General features: G+C 39.9%; 1 protein-coding gene across 2 annotated transcripts in view; it reads right to left on the bottom strand.

Annotated features, from left to right (window-relative positions):
• Window positions 1-22,060, bottom strand: part of TMLHE (trimethyllysine hydroxylase, epsilon) — a 58,236-nt gene that overhangs the window by 5,681 nt on the left and 30,495 nt on the right. Inside the window, exons 4-6 of one of the 2 annotated variants that reach the window (XM_020912584.2) lie at window positions 10,522-10,801; window positions 7,981-8,100; window positions 179-415 (exon numbers count right to left, since the gene is read on the bottom strand). In XM_020912584.2, the coding sequence (XP_020768243.2) occupies window positions 179-415; window positions 7,981-8,100; window positions 10,522-10,801 (637 nt within the window). The remainder of the gene's footprint in view (window positions 1-178; window positions 416-7,980; window positions 8,101-10,521; window positions 10,802-22,060) is intronic. The other variant, XM_020912585.2, reaches the window with a different exon arrangement.

The raw sequence follows: 22,060 nt of genomic DNA, 5'->3' as shown, positions 1-22,060 counted from the left end.
CTGTTGGCCTATTTATTATTCTATGGGAATTTTAATAAGAATAGAAATTGTACTAATAAAAAGCTATGGAATAGCAATATTAAAATGTGATAGATATAGATCATAGGAATTTTCATTACATTAGAAAACTAATATCTGGCAAATATATTACATTGAGGGATAGTTCTTTGGTACTCACCTGATCAAATAGAGCTCTTTATTCCATGGGTAGATATTTAAGACTGGTCCAACCCCAATCATGTGGTTTTGACATTCTCCAACATTTTCAATATATTCATGCTTCAATGGCACTTTACTGAGGAGTTCAAATTCCTCAGGTGCCTTTTGAAGTACCTGTTCTGCTGCATAGAATCCATCAACTAGCAGTGTCCTGCCACCTGTTCCTTCATGCTTAAGACAGTGAAACACTTGAATGCTAAAGAAGGGAAAAATTAAATTACTCTGTTCAGTGGAGAAAAGAGAATACATCAAACTTTTAGAAAAAAAATGATTACTGATTCTACTTGTGTCATTTTCTTTTCATTAAGAAATAAATCTCATTTCCTAATTGTCTTCCAGTTGTACTTTTTTGTGTACTCTGACATATTAATGCCACTAAGGGTTCCTTCTAAATATATTCAATATGTACTGAAACCTATATGTGTCAGACTTGGGCAATACGGGCATGAATAAGATATAGTCTCTGTTTTAAAGAAGCCCATAGTCTATCTAGAAGAATGAACCAAGTAAGTACCGGTAAAATATGATAGGCACCATAATAAAGTTATATACAAGACAGTGGAGCCATAAAGAGAGGAAATTATTATAGTGGGGTGTTGTATAGATAAATTTTTTGAGATGTGGATGAGAATAATTTTGCTTAGTTTTAAAGAACGAGCAAGGCTTGGGCTGGAATGACTGAGGTGAGAAGAAGGCATTTCAGGCAGGAAAAAGGTATGACCAAACATATCAATGTAGAAGAACAAGGTATATTCAAGGAAGAGAGTGAAAAGTTCCTGTTGGCATAGCACAGAGAATCACAGGATTTTAAACTAAGATGCAATTCATGTCAATGTATGGCAAAAACCACTACAATACTGTAAAGTAATTAGCCTCCAGCTAATAAAAATAAAGGAAAAAAATAAAAAAATAAAAACGCAAACAAAAGACAAAAAAATAAAATAAACTAAGGTACGAGATTAACTGGTGAGAAGCAAGATGACAAAAACATGAAAAACAATGTGGATAATTGAAACTGGAGAGAAAAATACTGAGAACTTGAGCTTATAGAAAAGAGGACACATCTAAGAAATAAATAATTAGATGTGGAGGATGAAGAATAGGCAAAAATTTAGAATGACTGTAGGTTTTTCCCCTGGGCTACTTGACAGTTAATAATGCCCATTTGCCAAGAGAATGAGGCAGATGCATAACTGGATGTTAATAAGGGGCTGTGAAGCATTGAGGAAGACGTTCAGTTTAGGGACATTTTGAAATAATTAAGTTACATGTGACTGAAAAATTAATAGGAAAAAGCAAATCAATTATTAATGGACTGGAAACCTAAAGTAATAATTTCAAATTAACAAGGGAAAAATAAAATCAATAGTAATTAAGGAAAAAAAAGCAAAAATAAGGAAAAGTAAACAATGAAGTAAAATAAGTGATAAACATAAATAAAGGTAGGAGGAATAAAATCAAGGAGAACATAGGGTAAATACAATTAAAATGAGGAAGGTCAGTCCTGGCTATGTTAAACTTTCTGCAAAATTTCTAGGTTAGGATTCTTCAGTAGCCAGTTGAAGATGTTTATATTAGAAGAGAGGTAGATTTTGTAGCTGTCTGTGAAGTGAAGTGAAGTTGCTCAGTTGTGTCCGACTCTTTGCGACCCCATGGACTGTAGCCCACCAGGCTCCTCCATCCATGGGATTTTCCAGGCAAGAATACTGGAGTGGGTTGCCATTTCCTTCTCCAGGAGATCTTCCCAACCCAGGGATTGAACCCCGGTCTCCCGCATTGTAGGCAGATGCTTTACTGTCTGAGCCACCAGGGAAGTCCTGTCTGTAGCTGTCTGTAGGTGATGGCTAAAGCCAAGAGCATAGAAGTCATTTGGAGAGATAATTTCAAGCAAGAAAAGAAGGAGAAGGAGAAAATCTTGAGGAACAATAATATTTATGACACAGACAAAAGAAAATAAGCCAGCATAGGAGACTGAGGAAAACTGACTATAGATGTAGAAGGAAAACTAGAAAAGAAAGGCTATTTAAGAAGAGGTAGAGGTTAATGGCCCCAGGATTCAAATAAGATAAACACTTTAAGGTACATACTGGTGATTGAAATAAGTTACTTGCTGGTGACTTTGGAGAGAGCAATTGTAATTGAGACGTGGTTGGATAAACTAGCTGACTACAGGTTTGAAGAGTGAATAAGAAGTGAGAATGAAAAGATACTGAATGTAGATAATTATTTTAATAAGCCTAGCTGTGAGGGTGAGGAATAAGGCAGGGCTGTAAGCAGAGGAAGACAGAGTCAAAGAAGTGTACAAAAGTAGAGATTTAAGAACTGAGAAGTTGATAGGTATGAGAAATCCCCGAAGAAGTCGGAAAGAATGAGATCCTGAGCAAAGGTAACTTTAGAAAGCATAAGGCATAAAACGATGATGATGATGATGACAATGGCTAAAATGATAAGAACAATAACTAGCATTTATTGAACACTTCATACATTCCAGGAAGTATCCAAGTGCTTTAAATACATCATGTAACTTAATCCCTGTGTGTGTGCTAAGTTGCTTCAGTGGTGTCTGACTCTTTGCGACCTCATGGGCTGTAGCCTGCCAGGTTTCCCTATCTATGGGATTCTCCAGGCAAGAATACTGGAGTGGATTGCCATCCCTTCCTCCAGGGGATCTTCCCAACCCAGGGATCGAACCCATGGCTGTTATGTTTCCGGCATTGGCAGGTGAGTCCTTTACCACTAGGGCCACCTGGAAGCCCAACTTAATCCCTAAGCAATACTAATGGGCAGGCTTTATTACTAGTCCCATTCTACAGATGAAAAAACTAAGGCACCGAGAGGTTCTTTTCCAAGATCACAAAGCTAATGCATGTTCCAGCTGGGATGTAAATCCAGGTCTGGTTGATGCCATAGCCTGAACTCAACCACTCTCACTGTACTGCTGATGTACTTGGCTCTCCCCATTGACTAGAAAGGGTTAAATTAAATGCACAGCCAACTGGGTGTCTACAGTAGTGGTAAGAGAGAAAACAGCTAGTCAATATTTGAACCTCAACTCCTGTCCAACTGTTTCTCATCCCACTTCCTCATATTCTTCCTTCTGTATCCCAGAGAATGAGAATGCAGATCTGTGGGTGGTTTTGTATATCGACAACACTGAGCCAGATATCTAAAAGATGTTTTATTCTTCCTTTAATGAAGCAAACATTCTTAGGTTCCAATCCTCAAAGGAAATCAGAGTAACTACAATCAAGGATATCATCATCCTCTCGTATTGTCTTTTGAATTCATGTGTGCGTATGTGCTAAGTACTTCAGTCATGTCTGACTCTGTGCAACACCATGGACTGTAGCCCACCAGGCTCCTCTGTCCATGGGGTTCTCCAGGCAAGAATACTGGAGTGGGTTTCCATGCCTCCTCCAGGGCATCTTCCCAACCCAGGGATTGAACTCGCCCCTCTTATGTCTCCTGCATTGGCAGGTGGATTCTTTACCACTAGTGCCACCTGGAAAGCCCTTATGAATTCATACTTACACATATTTTACTAATATATTTGTGCCTCAGGTTCATTATCTCTATGTAGAAGATCAACAAACAACAGAAACAGCAGCAAAAAAATAGCCATAGAGATACCTCTAATAAGTGGCAAATGGTAGGAAAGTTAAGTATGGTATCTATCATATCAAGTAATTACCATTTCTTTTCTGTGATGAGAAAGATCTAGTCTCTGTTAGCTACTAGTGGTGATCATGTCACAGTACATAACTGTATCAAATCAACACATTGTACAACTCATATTTACACAATGTTATACATCAATTATATATCAATAAAGCTGGAAAAAAGGATGGCGTATATTATCTTTGGCTCAATAGCTACTGAGTCCACACAAGAAGGTTATTTTTCGACATAGGAGAAATAAAAAAGAGTCAATATATAATGAATAATGCAACAAATGAGATCAAAAACACTCTGGAGGGAACCAACAGTAGAATAACAGAGGCAGAAGATAGGATAAGTGAGGTAGAAGATAGAATGGTAGAAATAAATGAAGCAGAGAGGAAAAAAGAAAAAGAATTAAAAGAAATGAGGACAACCTCAGAGACCTCTGGGACAATGTTAAATGCCCCAACATTCGAATCATAGGAGTTCCAGAAGAAGAAGACAAAAAGAAAGACCATGAGAAAATACTTGAGGAGATAATAGTTGAAAACTTCCCTAAAATGGGGAAGGAAATAGTCACCCAAGTCCAAGAAACACAGAGAGTCCCAAACAGGGTAAACCCAAGGCAAAACACCCCAAGACACATATTAATAAATTAACTAAGATCAAACACAAAGAACAAATATTAAAAGCAGCAAGGGAAAAACAACAAATAACACACAAGGGGATTCCCATAAGGATAACAGCTGATCTTTCAATAGAAACTCTTCAGGCCAGAAGGGAATGGCAGGACATACTTAAAGTGATGAAAGAGAAAAACCTACAACCCAGATTACTGTACCCAGCAAGGATCTCATTCAAATATGAAGGAGAAATCAAAAGCTTTACAGACAAGCAAAAGCTGAGAGAATTCAGCACCACCAAACCAGCTCTCCAACAAATGCTAAAGGATCTTCTCTAGACAGGAAACACAGAAAGGGTGTATAAACTCGAACCCCAAACAACAAGTAAATGGCAACGGGATCATACTTATCAATAATTACCTTAAATGTAAATAGGTTGAATGCCCCAAACAAAAAACAATGACTGGCTGAATGGACACAAAAACAAGACCCATATATATGTTGTCTACAAGAGACCCACCTCAAAACAAGGGACACATACAGACTGAAAGTGAAGGGCTGGAAAAAGATACTCCATACCCAAAGAAAGCAGGAGTAGCAATACTCATATCAGATAAAATAGACTTTGAAATAAAGGCCGTGAAAAGAGACAAAGAAGGACACTACATAATGATCAAAGGATCAATCCAAGAATAAGATATAACAATTATAAATGTATATGCACCCAACATAGGAGCACTGCAATATGTAAGACAAATGCTAACAAGTATGAAAGGGGAAATTAATAACACAATAATAGTGGGAGATTTTATTTTATTTTTATTTTTTCCATTTATTTTTATTAGTTGGAGGCTAATTACTCTACATCATTGCAGTGGTTTTTGTCATACATTGAAATGAATTAGCCATGGATTCACACGCATTCCCCATCCCAGTCCCCCCTCCCACCTCCCTCTCCACCTGATCCCTCTGGGTCTTCCCAGTGCACCAGGCCCGAGCACTTGTCTCATGCACCCAACCTGGGCTGGTCATCTGTTTCACCCTAGATAATATACATGTTTCGATGCTGTTCTCTTGAAACATCCCACCCTCGCCTTCTCCCAGTCCACAAGTCTGTTCTATACATCTGAGTCTCTTTTTCTGTTTTGCATATAGGGTTATCGTTACCATCTTTCTAAATTCCATATATATGTGTTAGTATACTGTAATGGTCTTTATCTTTCTGGCTTACTTCGCTCTGTATAATGGGTTCCAGATTCATCCATCTCATTAGAACTGATTCAAATGAATTCTTTTTAATGGCTGAGTAGTATTCCATATGCAAAACAGAAAAAGAGACTCAGATGTATAGAACAGACTTGTGGACTCTGTGGGAGAAGGTGAGGGTGGGATGTTTCAAGAGAACAGCATCGAAACATGTATATTATCTAGGGTGAAACAGATCACCAGCACAGGTTGGGTGCATGAGACAAGTGCTCGGGCCTGGTGCACTGGGAAGACCCAGAGGGATCGGGTGGAGAGGGAGGTGGGAGGGGGGACCGGGATGGGGAAAACATGTAAATCCATGGCTAATTCATTTCAATGTATGACAAAAACCACTGCAATGATGTAAAGTAATTAGCCTCCAACTAATAAAAATTAATGGAAAAAAATAAAAATAAAAAAAAATACACAAGCAACTCCTGCAGCTCAATTTCAGAAAAATAAACGACCCAATCAAAAAATGGGCCAAAGTACTAAACAGACATTTCTCCAAAGAAGACATCCAGATGGCTAAAAAAAAACACATTCAAAGATGGTCAACATCACTCATTATCAGAGAAATGCAAATCAAAACCACAATGAAGTACCATCTCACACCAGTCAGAATGGCTGCTATCCAAAAGTCTACAAACAATAAATGCTGGAGAGGGTGTGGAGAAAAGGGAACCCTCTTACACTGTTGGTGGGAATGCAAACTAGTACAGCCACTATGGAGAACAGTGTGGAGATTCCTTTAAAAACTGGAAATAGAACTGCCATATGACCCAGCAATCCCACTCCTGGGCATACACACCGAGGAAACCAGAATTGAAAGAGACACATGTACCCCAGTGTTCATCACAGCACTGTTTATAATAGCCAGGACATGGAAGCAACCTAGATGTCCATCAGCAGACAAATGGATAAGAAAGCTGTGGTACATATACACAATGGAATATTACTCAGCCATTAAAAGAATACATTTGAATCAGTTCTAATGAGGTGGATGAAACTGGAGCCTATTATATAGGCCAGTAAGCCAGAAAGAAAAACATCAATACAGCATACTAACGCATATATATGGAATTTAGAAAGATGGTAACGATAACCCTATATGCAAGACAGCAAAAGAGACACAGATGTATAGAACAGTCTTTTGGACTCTGTGGGAGAGGGTGAGGGTGGGATGATTTGGGAGAATGGCATTGAAACATGTATATTATCATATGTGAAACGAATCACCAGTCCAGGTTTGATGCATGAGACAGGGTGCTCGGGGCTGGTGCACTGGGATGACCCAGAGGGATGGGATGGGGAGGGAGGTGGGAGGGAGTTCAGGATGGGGAACACATGTACATCCATGGCAGATTCATGTCAATGTATGGCAAAACCACTACAATATTGTAAAGTAATTAGCCTCCAATTAAAATGAATAAATTTACTTAAAAAGGTTATTTTTCATTCACATTTTCCCTCCAACTTCTTGTAAATTGGATTCAAATTCTTCTTAATACCATAGCTAAAGCAGCTGTGTTTAGAATATTGACTCCTTGGCAATATAATTGCAAGGAGATCCTACAACTGCAAGAAGATCCAACCAGTCTATCCTAAAGGAAATCAGTCCTGAATATTCATTGGAAGGACTGATGCTGAAGCTGAAACTCCAATACTTTGGCCACCTGATGTGAAGAGCTGACTCATTTGAAAAGACCCTGATGCTGGGAAAGATTGAAGGTGGGAGAAGGGGATGACAGAGGATGAGATGGTTGGATGGCATCACTGACTCAATGGACATGAGTTTGAGTAAACTCTGGGAGTTGGTGATGGACAGGGAGGCCTGGCGTGCTGCACTCCATGGGGTCACAAAGCGTGAGACACGACTGAGTGACTGAGCTGAACTTGCAATATATTAACTAAATATGAAAAACTGTACAAATTCCCAAACCAATGGTTAATAAATACATTTTTGGTAAATTATTTGCAATACTTTGATAAAAATGTAAATTAAACAAAATTAAGATCCATTCATGTAGTAAGGTAGATTTTCAATCATTTCAAAAATTTTTATTCCTATGAGTCTTTAAAAATGATCATATTTCTAAGTAGAAAAGAGATAGTTATGTAAATAAGCAGCAGCAGATATGATCTTGGTTCAAATAAAACAGAAAATGATTAAGAAAATATTCAAGACCATCACATGTAATGATCTAACTTTGGAAAATTCTAATACACCTACCCACAGGGCTCTTGAAAATAGGTGGTATCAGTGTGCCGATCCAGAGCTAGCTTGGTGTATGCAGTGTCACCCCTGGAGAAGTCTGAAGTGAAAAACCACATCCTCCCATAGATGGTTTCTCTGTCAAATATAGCATAGGAAAGCCTTTTTAGCTATTTGAAAATTTCATTCTTGTCACTCAAAACTCTTTCCAATACTTAGCTTATTGACAAATAAAAATAGAACTTTTATTTTTTGGCTCCAGATATCCAACTATAAAGTAAAGAAAACAGTTGAACTCATCACCTGTCTCAATGATCCCACCACTGAGTAATATTCTAGGAAGCTGGGGGGAATAAGTGGAAGGATAATGTAGTCAGAAAACAGGGAACCATCTCACTCTGTTTATGTGTCTGCTTTGAACAGCTTTCAGGTTCACATTTCTGTCCTGCACTCACCTTCCTCACATAGAAAAAGATGTTTTGGGGTAGCTGCTTTTAGAACTGATTAATGTAGATCTTCACCTACCTTTTAGACATGGAAGAATAAAAAAAGAGAAAAGAATAGTTTATATTAGCAAGTATTTAGTGAGACTTGCTGTATCACTGTTACTATATATCTCTCCTTGAGATACATACATCATGGGCAAATGACCCAGCATACCATCTGCTACACAATGAGCTATATCTGGTTCTTATGAAGTAAAAGGAAAGTACTAACTATGACAAACTCAGTTTACCTAACATTAATACTACAGAAGATAAACCTATATACTACCTAGAAATGCAATGGAAAGAACTTTGTACTTAAGATCAGAAAACCTGAGCTTTCTTGAATTCCAGTTCTACTCCTTACTAGAAGAGCAATTCTGGTCAAGCCACTCAATACATCTGATCCTCAAGCGTCTCATCATTGGAACAGGAGATAAAATATACACTTATCAGGACTATTATACTAACCAATTAAAATCATTGATGTGAATATGCTGCTTAAATGCTGTACAGTATCAGTTCAGTTCAGTCACTCAGTCGTGTCCGACTCTTTGAGACCCCATGAATTGCAGCACGCCAGGCCTCCCTGTCCATCACCAACTCCCGGAGTTCACTCAAACTCATGTCCATTGAGTTGGTGATGCCATCCAGCCATCTCATCCTCTGTCGTCCCCTTCTCCTCCTGCCCCCAATCCCTCCCAGCATCAGGGTCTTTTCCAATGAGTCAACTCTTCACATCAGGTGGCCAAAGTATTGGAGTTTCAGCTTCAGCATCAGTCCTTCCAATGAACACCCAGGACTGATCTCCTTTAGGATGGACTGGTTGGATCTCCTTGCAGTCCAAGGGACTCTCAAGAGTCTTCTCCAACACCACAGTTCAAAAGCATCAATTTTTTGGCTCTCAGCTTTCTTTATAGTCCAACTCTCACATCCATACATGACCACTGGAAAAACCATAGCCTTGACTAGACAGACCTTTGTTGGCAAAGTAATGTCTCTGCTTTTTAATATGCTATCTAGGTTGGTCATAACTTTCCTTCCAAGGAGTAAGCACCTTTTAATTTCATGGCTACAATCATCATCTGCAGTGATTTTGGAGCCCCCAAAAATAAAGTCTGACACTGTTTCCCCATCTATTTCCCATGAAGTGATGGGACCAGATGCCATGATCTTAGTTTTCTGAATGTTGAGCTTTAAGTCAACTTTTTCACTCTCCTCTTTCACTTTCATCAAGAGGCTTTTTAGTTCCTCTTCACTTTCTGCCATAAGGGTGGTGTTATCTGCATATCTGAGGTTACTGATATTTCTCCCAGCAATCTTGATTCCAGCTTGTGCTTCTTCCAGCCCAGCATTTCTCATGATGTACTCTGCATATAAGTTAAATAAGCAGGGTGACAATATACAGCCCTGACATACTCCTTTTCCTATTTGGAACCAGTCTGTTGTTCCATGTCCAGTTCTAACTGTTGCTTCCTGACCTGCATATAGGTTTCTCAAGAGGCAGGTCAGATGGTCTGGTATTCCCATCTCTTGAAGAATTTTCCACAGTTTATTGTGATCCACACAGTCAAAGGCTTTGGCTGTACAGTATAGGGCAGTATTATTAACAACCAGTGTCTGAATTAAGCCTTAGGAATAACAGGTCAAAAGTAGATATCTTTAGATATCATCTTATTCAATCCTTTTACTGATCAGATGGGAAAATAGAGGTGACAGGGACAGGGATTATGGGTAGGAGTGTGTGTTTACCCAACTGCTTGATGGTAGAACTCAGACTACAGTCTGGCTATCTTTACTCAAAGTTAGTGCTCTTTCTAGAGTATAATGAATAATTCTTACTTTGTCACTGGGCTTGAAAAAAGACAACAACTTTGAAGTCATCATATTTAACATGTAAGTGTCTTTAGAGATTAGAAATTTGGGCTTCAAATAAAGCACTATAAATGGCAATCTCCTTATTCAGGCCACAGAATATTCTGGAAAAACAAGGGTGACTGTACCTGTCATATTATTTTACTGATGTTAATGCTCTGGAAATTAACTTCTGCACATCAGAAAACTAATGACTCACCTGATCAAGCTGATCCTTTTTGCCAGCTTCTCTGTGTGTTCCTGAGTAGGAGGGACATTTTCTACAAAAGCAATTCCATAGAGTAGAAAGTTCTGCAGAAAGTTCTTCAGTCCCTCCTTGGTTTCTAAGAAGGTCTGGAAATCTATAGCTGGAACTTGGGCTTGCTGGTAGATTTCAGCATTCCATAAGATTCTAGGTTGGATGACCTTTTGTTTCTGCCCTTCATAGCTGTTTTTCACCAGCCAATCCAAATCATATCTAGTCACGTGACCATCTGGCCCTTTTTAGGAAAAAAATAAAAGGTATTAAAAATAATAATTATATATACTGCCAATAATTTACTGGTTAAGAATATTATTTTCAGCAACCAATTACCCAATCTGGTATTGTTTATGGGGTTTCCCAGGTAGCACTAGTGGTAAAGAAACTGCCTGCCAATGCAGGAGACATAAGAGATGCAGGTTCGATTCCTGGGTCGGGAAGATCCCCTGGAGGAGGGCACAGCAACCCACTCCAGCATTCTTGCCTGGAGAATCCCATGGACAGAGGAGCCTGGTGGGCTACAATCCATGGGGTCGCAAAGAGTCGGACATGACTGAAGTGACTTAGCACACATGCACATCTGTATTGTTTATGAAACCAAATTCAAATGAATGCCTGGAATGTTCCTGAGACAGAAATATTTCTCAGTTGAGTAGTATAAATTAATAAGTGAATGAACGAACAAATAAATCTTCTCAGCAGGAAAATAAGTTTATGAAACTATAGCTACATAGTAAAGGGCCTCTATATCCCTCTTATAAATGAATTAGGGCAGTTTGGTCTAATGATATGATATCAATACAACATGATACCTTTGTCCGCTGCTCCACAAAAAGTAAAAAAGCCAGCTCCTAAAATGTTTTAGAAAATATTCAGGATAAGCAAAGGAGTAAGCAAAGGATACAGCAAGAGGAGTGAAAGGCTATCCTGACATTTTCTCTCTCCTTTTCTTTCTACCTCTCTGTCTCTGTTTCTCTCTTTCAAATTTCTACACCATTATAGTAAAAGTATCATAAAGAATTTGGAAAGCATAAAAAAGTATGAGGAAATGAAAAGGTCAGATATATTTATTCGATTATCTAGATGACACCACTATTCACAGCTTGCAATCATTCCTTCTAGTTTTCTGTATGCATACTTTTACTTTACATAACATATTGTGAAAACATTTTATATATATATATATATACACACACACACAAATATATATATATATATATATGTATGTATCAGTTTGCACCCTGCCTTTGTCACTTAAATTTTAAGAATAATTTTTTCATTAAAAAATTAAGCCTTCAAAAAATTAATACCTATAATTTTCAGAATATGGACTACCAAGATTTACCTAACCAGTCTGTTCTCCCGGGGCATGTAGTTGTATTTTTGATAAGTCTCCCTATTAATTAATAGTGATCATCCTTGTCCATTTTTCTGATAATTTTCTTAAAAGAGACACACAGAAGGTAGAATTTTTAAATCCAAAGACACAAACTTTTAAGAGTCTTGATACCTATAACCAGATTACTTTCTAGAAAGTCTACTGATTTTCATCCCCTCCAACAATATACGCATATATGAGTGCCCATCAAAATTGAGTATTCTTACTTTTTAAACATACTTTTTTTCTAATTTGGTAAATAAAACTCCTATTATAATAAATTTAAGTTATTTAAGGTGAAGAAGAACATTTGTTAGACATCTATATTTTTTACATGCAAGGGTTACCAAACTGAGCTAGTAGCCAAACCTGCCCAGAATTGTTTTTGTAACATCTGCTTTGTAGTACGTATTTTCTATAGCTGTTTCTACCCTACTACCAAAGAACTGACACGTTGTGACAGAGACAGTGTACTCAACATAGATTAAAATCTTTACTGTCTGGCCCTTTACAGAATGTTTCCTGACTTGTTGTTTAATGACTGTTCACTTCTTTCTCACATTTACTTTGGAACACTGGTGCTTTTCTTGCAAATTGGTAATAGCACTATATATACATACATACGTACATACATATATATATATACACACACACACACACACACACACACATATATATATATAATCATATACTCTACAAATATTTTGCAAAGTCAGTTGTTTTTTTTTTTTTAAACTTTCTATGGTATGCTTTCTTTCTTTTTTAAAAAAGCTGTTATAGTCCAGTTAAGATTTATTTCAGTTAAAGAATAGAGATTGAAATCAACAAGGGGAAAAGGTGCATAGGGCCAAGTCCAGAAAAAACCATGCACAAGTTTCTAGGTGTCCTCCTCTAGTATCAGTTCAGTTCAGTTGCTCAGTCATGTCCAACTCTTTGCAACCTCATGGACTGCAGCATGCCAGGCTTTCCTGTCCTTCACCAACTCCTGGAGCTTACTCAAACTCATGTCCATTGAGTCGGTGATGCCATCCAACCATCTCATCCTCTGTCGTCCCCTTCTCCTCCTGCCCTCAATCTTTCCCAGCATCAAGGTCTTTTCCAATGAGTTGGCTCTTTGCATCAGGGTGGCCAAAGTATTGGAGTTTCAGCTTCAGCATCAATCCTTCCAATGAATATTCAGGATTGATTTCCTTTAGGATTGACTGGTTGGATCTCCTTGCAGTCCAAGGGACTCTCAAGAGTCTTCTCCAACACCACAGTTCAAAAACATCAATTCTTTACATCTGTGTCTCTTTTCAGACTTTTGGACTCTGTGGGAGAAGGCGAGGGTGGGATGTTTCAAGAGAACAGTGTCGAAAAATGTATATTATCTAGGGTGAAACAGATCACCAGCCCAGGTTGGATGCATGAGACAAGTGCTCAGACCTGGTGCACTGGGAAGACCCAGAGGGATTGGGTGGAGAGGGAGGTGGGAGGGGGGATCGGGATGGGGAATACATGTAAATCCATGGCTAATTCATTTCAATGTATGACAAAACCCACTACAATATTGTAAAGTAATTAGCCTCCAACTAATAAAAATAAATGAAAAAAAAACCAATCATAAAAAAAAATCAATTCTTCGGTGCTCAGCTTTCTTTATAGTCCAACTCTCACATTCATACATGACTACTGGAAAAAACCATAGCTTTGAATAGATAAACCTTTTTTTAAAAAATATAAATTCATTTATTTGGAGGCTAATTATTTTACAATATTGTAGTGGTTTTGCCATACATTGACATGAATCACCACGGGTGTACATGTGTTCCCCATCTTGAACCCCCCTCCCACCTCCCTCCCCATCCCATCCCTCTGTTATCCCAGTGCACCAGCCCCAAGCACCCTGTCTCATGCATTGAACCTGGACTGGCGATTCGTTTCACATATGATAATATACATGTTTCAATGCCATTCTCCCAAATCATCCCACCCTCGCCCTCTCCCACAGAGTCCAAAAGACTGTTCTATACATCTGTGTCTCTTTTGCTGTCTCGCATATAGGGTTATCATTACCATCTTTCTAAATTCCATATATATGCATTAGTATACTGTATTGGCTTCAACGGTGACTCAGAAGTTAAAGCGTCTGCCTGCAATGCGGGAGACCCAGGTTCGATCCCTGGGTAGGGAAGATCCCCTGGAGAAGGAAATGGCAAACCATTCCAGTATTCTTGCCTGGAGAATCCCATGGATAGAGGAGCCTGGTGGGCTACAGTCCATGGGGTCGCAAAGAGTCGGACACGACTGAGTGACTTCACTTTCACTTTCATACTGTATTGGTGTTTTTCTTTCTGGGTTACTTCACTTTGTATAATAGGCCTCAATTTCATCCACCTCATTAGAACTGATTCAAATGTATTCTTTTTAATGGCTGAGTAATATTCCATTGTGTATATGTACCACAGCTTTCTTATCCATTTGTCTGCTGATGGACATCTAGGTTGCTTCCATGTCCTGGCTATTATAAACAGTGCTGTGATGAACACTGGGGTGCACATGTCTCTTTCAGATCTGGTTTCCTCGGTGTGTATGCCCAGGAGTGGGATTGCTGGGTCATATGGCAGGTCTATTTCCAGTTTTTAAAGGAATCTCCACACTGTTCTCCATAGTGGCTGTACTAGTTTGCATTCCCACCAACAGTGTAAGAGGGTTCCCTTTTCTCCACACCCTCTCCAGCATTTATTGTTTGTAGACTTTTGGATAGCAGCCATTCTGACTGGTGTGAGATGGTACTTCATTGTGGTTTTGATTTGCATTTCTCTGATAATGAGTGATGTTGAGCATCTTTGAATGTGTTTGTTAGCCATCTGTATGTCTTCTTTGGAGAAATGTCTGTTTAGTTCTTTGGCCCATTTTTTGATTGGGTCGTTTATTTTTCTGAAATTGAGCTGCAGGAGTTGCTTGTATATTTTTGAGATTAATTCTTTGTCAGTTGCTTCATTTGCTATTATTTTCTCCTACTCTGAAGGCTGTCTTTTCACCTTGCTTATAGTTTCCTTTGTTGTGCAAAAGCTTTTAAGTTTCATTAGGTCCCATTTGTTTATTTTTGCTTTTGTTTCCAATATTCTGGGAGGTGGGTCATAAGAGGATCCTGCTGTGATTTATGTCAGAAAGTGTTTCACCTATGTTTTCCTCTAGGAGTTTTATAGTTTCTGGTCTTACGTTTAGACCTTTAATCCATTTTGAGTTTATTTTTGTGTATGGTGTTAGAAAGTGTTCTAGTTTCAATCTTTTACAAGTGGTTGACCAGTTTTCCCAGCACCACTTGTTAAAGAGACTGTCTTTTGTCCATTGTATATTCTTGCTTCCTTTGTCAAAGATAAGGTGTCCACAGGTGTGTGGATTTGTCTCTGGGCTTTCTATTTTGTTCCACTGATCTATACTTCTGTCTTTGCACCAGTACCGTACTGTCTTGATGACTGTAGCTTTGTAGTAGAGCCTGAAATCAGGCAGGTGGATTCCTCTAGTTCCATTTTTCTTTCTCAAGATTGCTTTGGCTATTTGAGGTGTTTTTGTATTTCCATACAAATTGTGAAATTATTTGTTCTAGATTCTCTGAAAAATACCATTGGTAGCTTAATAGGGATTGCACTGAATCTATAGATTGCTTTGGGTAGTATACTCATTTTCACTATATTGATTCTTCTGATCCATGAACATGGTATATTTCTCCATCTATTTGTGTCCTCTTTGATTTCTTTCATCAGTGTTTTATAGTTTTCTATATATAGGTCTTTTGTTTCTTTACGTAGATATATTCCCGAGTATCTCACACGCTAGTAAAGTAATGCTCAAAATTCTCCAAGCCAGGCTTCAGCAATACGTGAACCATGAACTTCCAGATGTTCAAGCTGGTTTTAGAAAAGGCAGAGGAACCAGAGATCAAATTGCCAACATCTGCTGGATCATCGAAAAAGCAAGAGAGTTCCAGAAAAACATCTATTTCTGCTTTATTGACTATGCCAAAGCCTTTGACTGTGTGGATCACAATAAACTGTGGAAAATTCTTCAAGAGATGGAATACCAGACCACCTGACCTGCCTCTTGAGAAACCTATATGCAGGCCAGGAAGCAACAGTTAGAACTGGACATGGAACAATTGACTGGTTCCAAATAGGAAAAGGAGTACGTCAGGGCTGTATATTGTCACCCTGCTTATTTAACTTATATGCAGAGTACATCATGAGAAACGCTGGGCTGGAAGAAGCACAAGCTGGAATCAAGATTGCTGGGAGAAATATCAGTAACCTCAGATATGTAGATGACACCACCCTTATGGCAGAAAGTGAAGAGGAACTGAAAAGCCTCTTGATGAAAGTGAAAGAGGAGAGTGAAAAAGTTGGTTTAAAGCTCAACATTCAGAAAACTAAGATCATGGCATCTGGTCCCATCACTTCATGGGAAATAGATGGGGAAACAGTGTCAGACTTTATTTTTTGGGCTCCAAAATCACTGCAGATGATCACTGTAGCCATGAAATTAAAAGGTGATAACTCCTTGGAAAGAAAGTTTTGACCAATCTAGATAGCATATTAAAAAGCAGAGACATTACTTTGCCAACAAAGGTCCGTCTAGTCAAGGCTATGGTTTTTCCAGTGGTCATGTATGGATGTGAGAGTTGGACTATGAAGAAAGCTGAGCGCCAAAAAATTGATGCTTTTGAACTGTGGTGTTGGAGAAGACTCTTGAGAGTCCCTTGGACTGCAAGGAGATCCAACCAGTCCATCCTAAAGGAGATAAGTCCTGGGTGTTCATTGGAAGGACTGATGCTGAAGCTGAAACTCCAATACTTTGGCCACCTGATGTGGATAACTGACTCATTGGAAAAGACCCTGATGCTGTGAGGGATTGGAGGCAGGAGGAGAAGGGGACGACAGAGGATGAGATGCCTGGATGGCATCACCGACTCGATGAACATGAGTTTGAGTGAACTCCGGGAGTTGGTGATGGACACGGAGGCCTGGCATGCTGTGATTCATGGGGTCGGACACGACTGAGTGACTGAACTGAACTGAACTGACTGATTCCGAAGTATTTAATTATTTTCGTTGCAATTGTGAATGGAATTGTTTGCTTAACTTCTCTGTTTTCTCATTGTTAGTCTATAGTAATGCAAGGGATTTCTGTGTGTTAATTTTATATCCTTCAATTTTACTACTGCATCTTCTCAATCCTTGTCTCCAGGCTATTTATCTGTAACTCCATTTTGTTTTCAAGATTTTGGATCATTTTCACTATCATTATTCGGAATTCTTTATCAGGTAGATTCCCTATCTCTTCCTCTTTTGTTTGGTTTGGTGGGCATTTATCCTGTTCCTTTACCTGCTGAGTATTTCTCTGCCTTTTCATCTTGTTTATATTGCTGCATTTGGGGTGGCCTTTCCGTATTCTGGCAGTTTGTGGTTCCTCTTTGTTGTGGAGGTTCCTCACTGTGGGTGGGGTTGGACGGGTGGCTTGTCAAGGTTTCCAGGTTAGGGAAGCTTGTGTCGGTGTTCTGGTGGGTGGAGCTGGAATTCTTCTTTCTGGAGTGCAATGAAGTGTTCAGTAGTGAGTTTTGAGATGTCAATGGGTTTGGTGTGACTTTGGGCAGCCTGTATATTGAAGCTCAGGGCTATGTTCCTGTGTTGCTGGAGAATTTGCATGGTATGTCTTGCTCTGGAACTTGTTGGCCCTTGGGTGGTGCTTGGTTTCAGTGTAGGTATGGAGGCTTTTGATGAGCTCTTATTGATTAATGTTCCCTGGAGTCAGGAGTTCTCTGGTGTTCTCAGGTTTTGGACTTAAGCCTCCTGCCTCTGGTTTTCAGTCTTATTCTTACAGTAGCCTCAAGAGACTTCTCAATCTACACAGCACTGATAATAAAAATGAAAAGTTTCTCCACAATGAGGGACACCCAGAGAGGTACACAGAGTAGCATGGAGAAGAGAAGAGGGAGGAAGGAGATAGAGGTGACCAGGAAGAGAAGAGGGGGAATCAAAAGGGGAGAGAGCAAGCTAGCCAGTAATCACTTCCCTGTGTGCTCTCCACAGTCTGGATCCCTCAGAGATGTTCACAGAGTTACACAGAGAAGAGAAGAGGGAGGAAGGAGACAGAGGTGGCCAGGAGGATAAAAGGGGGAATCAAAAGGAGAGAGACAGATCCAGCCAGTAATCAGTTCCCTAAGTGTTCTCCACAGCCCGGAACACACAAAGAGATTCACAGAGTTGGGTAGAGAAGAGAAGGGGAGGGAGGAGATAGAGGTGACCTGGTGGAGAAAAAGGAGAGTCAAAAGGGGGAGAGAGCAATCAAGCCAGTAATCTCACTCCCAAGTAAAAATGGGTACTGAAGATTGGGTTCTTAAAGGTACAAAATTGATAACAAATACCAAAAAGCAAAGATTAAAAATCTAGAGTAGAGGTTAGATTCTCAAAAATACAATATTAAAAAAAAAAACAAAGTCACAAAAATTATAAAATATATATATGAAGTTTGCTTTAAAAATAAGCTGTTTTATGAAAAGATGCTCAACATCACCCATTATCAGAGAAATGCAAATCAAAACCACAATGAGGTACCATTATATGCCAGTCAGGATGGCTGCTATCCAAAAGTCTACAAGCAATAAATGCTGGAGAGGGTGTGGAGAAAAGGAAACCCTTACACTGTTGGTGGGAATGCAAATTAGTACAGCCACTATGGAAAACAGTGTGGAGATTTCTTAAAAAGCTGGAAATAGAACTGCCATATGACCCAGCAATCCCACTTCTGGGCATACACACCGAGGAAACCAGATCTGAAAGAGACACGTGCACCCCAATGTTCATCGCAGCACTGTTTATAATAGCCAAGACATGGAAGCAACCTACATGCCCATCAGCAGACGAATGGATGAGGAAGCTGTGGTACATATACACCATGGAATATTACTCAGCCATTAAAAAGAATTCATTTGAATCAGTTCTAATGAGATGGATGAAACTGGAGCCCATTATACAGAGCGAAGTAAGTCAGAAAGATAAAGACCATTACAGTATACTAACACATATATATGGAATTTAGAAAGATGGTAACGATAACCCTATATGCAAAACAGAAAAAGAGACTCAGATGTATAGAACAGACTTGTGGACTCTGGGAGAAGGCGAGGGTGGGATGTTTCAAGAGAACAGCATTGAAACATGTATATTATCTAGGGTGAAACAGATCACCAGCCCAGGTTGGGTACATGAGACAAGTGCTGGGGCCTAGTGCACTGAGAAGACCCAGAGGGATCGGGTGGAGAGGGAGGTGGGAGGGGGGACTGGGATGGGGAATACATGTAAATCCATGGCTAATTCATTTCATATGTATGACAAAAACCACTGCAATGATGTAAAGTAATTAGCCTCCAACTAATAAAAATAAATGAAAAAAAAAGAAAAAAAAAAAGCTGGCGTGTGTGGGGAGCGCTCGCACTCTGCCGCACTGGGTTTGCCCCTGCTCACGGCGTGTGTGGTTTCCCAGTCTACACTGCTCAGGCTCCAGGTTGCTCTGCAGGGGAACTGTCTAAAGTGGGCCCTGGGTTGTGTGCACTTCCCAGGTCTAAGCTGCTCAGGTTCAGGTTCTCAGGTACTCCACAAAGGCACAGACTCAGTTGGGCGTGCGTTTTGTGCCCTTCCCAGGTCCGAGCAGCTCAGGTGACCAGGTGCTTGGTGAGCGCAGTCACCCCCAGGTTGGAGGGTGCGTCTTATCCCCTCCCCTGTCCCAGCCGCTTGGTTTTCTGGGTGTACAACGGGCGCGCCTTCTCAGGTGTGCTGTGTGTCTCTTCTGGGGAGCTGATCTCTGGCTGTGACCCTCCTGGTGGATGTCAACCATCCAGAATCCCAAGAAGTCTTGGTTAGCAATGAAGCCTGCTTGCAGTTTGGTAGAGGATGCCTCTCTGGGGGTGGTGACTGTCCCCTTCTGGCTCTGGCTGCTCTGCCCTGCCTGTCTCCAGCGGGGGATGGGCCGGTCTGCAGCCAGCTAGCTCTGCTCAGTCCTTTGTTCTGTGAGTGGGCCTGGCAGTGTCTTAGGTTAGGGCTTTTCCCGGGATAGCTATCCCACAGTCTGGGTTGCTATCTCAAGTTAGTTCCCTCAGATTGCCCTTGGGGCATTCAGGCCAGGTCCTTACCCTAAGCAATGCAGCCCGCACCTCCCTGTCCAGCCCCCGCTTGCTAGTGGCAGATGCGAGCGTCTGGGCTGCTTCTCCGCTGGGAGTTGCCATTAGGCATGTAATCTGTGGGTTTTAATTATTTATTTATTTATTTTTCCTCCCAGTTATGTTGCCCTCTGAGATTCCAAGACTTGCCACAGACCCGCCGGTGAGAGTGTTTCCTGGTGTTTGGAAACCTCTCTTTTTTAAGACTCCCTTCCCGGGATGGATTTCTGTCCCTATCTCTTTTGTCTCTCTTTTTATCTTTTATATTTTGTCCTACCTCCTTTCAAAGACAATGGGCTGCCTTTCTGGGTGCCTGATGTCCTCTGCCAGCATTCAGAAGTTGTTTTGTGGAATTTGCTCAGCATTCAAATGTTCTTTTGATGAATTTGTGGGGGAGAAAGTGGTCTTCCCGTCCTATTCCTCTGCCATCTTAGGACCACCCCCCTAGATGAACCTTTGTTGGCAAAGTAATGTCTCTGCTTTTTAATATGCTGTCTAGGTTGGTCATAGCTTTTCTTCCAAGAAGCAAGAGTCTTTTAATTTCATGGCTGCAGTCACTATCTGCAGTGATTTTGGAGCCCCCCAAAATAAAGTCTCTCACTGTTTCCATTGTTTCCCCATCTATTTGCCATGAAGTGATGGAACCAGATGCCATGATCTTAGTTTTCTGAATGTTTAGTTTTAAGCCAACTTTTTCACTCTCCTTTTTCACTTTCATCAAGTGGCTCTTTAGTTATTCTTTGCTTTCTTCCATAAGGGTGGTGTTATCTGCATAACTGATGTTATTGATCTCTCTCCCAGCAATCTAGATTCCAGCTTGTGCTTCATCCAGCCCAGCGTTTCTCATGACATACCCTGCATATAAGTTAAATAAGCAGGGTGACAATATACAGCCTTGACATACTCCTTTCCTATTTGGAACCAGTCTGTTGTTCCATGTCCAGTTCTAACTGTTGCTTCTTGACCTGCATACAGATTTCTCAGGAGGCAGGTCAGGTGGTCTGGTATTCCCATCTCTTGAAGAATTTTCCACAGTTTGTGGTGATCCACACAGTCAAAGGCTTTGGCATAGTCAATGAAGCAGAAGTAGATGTTTTTTGCAACTCTCTTACCTTTTTGATTATCCAACAGATGTTGGCAATTTGATCTCTGGTTGTCTGCCTTTTCTAAATCCAGCTTGAAAATCTGGAAGTTCATAGTTCACATACTGTTGAAGCCTGGCTTGGAGAATTTTGAGCATTACTTTGCTAGCGTGTGAGATGAGTGCAATCGTGCAGTAGTTTGAACATTCTTTGGCATTGCCCTTTCTTTGGGATTGGAATGAAAACTGACCTTTTCCAGTCCTGTGGCCACTGCTGAGTTTTCCAAATTTGCTGGCATATTGAGTGCAGCGCTTTAACAGCATCATCTTCCAGTATACTTGCTGGAAAAATTAAGTGCTATATATGGTAATGTTTTCTTTTCATTGTAGACAAATCAGTAGTAAAATGTAGTCAAATAAATTTTTCTTCTTCCAATGCTTTTTTGTTATTTTGAAATATAGATTCACATAAAGTCACAAAGAAATATATAAAAGAGGTCTCATGCACCCTTCCCTGAGCCTTCTCCAATGTTTAACATCTTGTACAACCACAGTACAATATCAAAATCAAGAAAGTGGTATTGATACAATCCATAGAGCTCATTCAGATCTCGTGAGTTATATATATTTATATAAATAATTATTTCTGTGTGTGTGTGTGCACTTTATGCAGTGTTATTACATGTGCAGCTTTATGTAACCACTACTATAGTCAAAATACTCAAGTGTGCCATTACCACAAGACTCCTTCATGTTACCTCTTTAAAGCCACAGCATTCCTCCTCTTGTCCTGGCAACTGCTAATCTGCTCACTGTCTCTATAATTCTGTTATTTCATGAATGT

The sequence above is a fragment of the Odocoileus virginianus genome, unplaced genomic scaffold (genome assembly GCF_023699985.2).
Source record: "Odocoileus virginianus isolate 20LAN1187 ecotype Illinois unplaced genomic scaffold, Ovbor_1.2 Unplaced_Scaffold_16, whole genome shotgun sequence".
Lineage (NCBI taxonomy): Eukaryota > Metazoa > Chordata > Mammalia > Artiodactyla > Cervidae > Odocoileus > Odocoileus virginianus.
The sequence above is the reverse complement of the archived record's forward strand: the minus strand, read 5'-3'. Positions and strand labels throughout refer to the sequence as shown.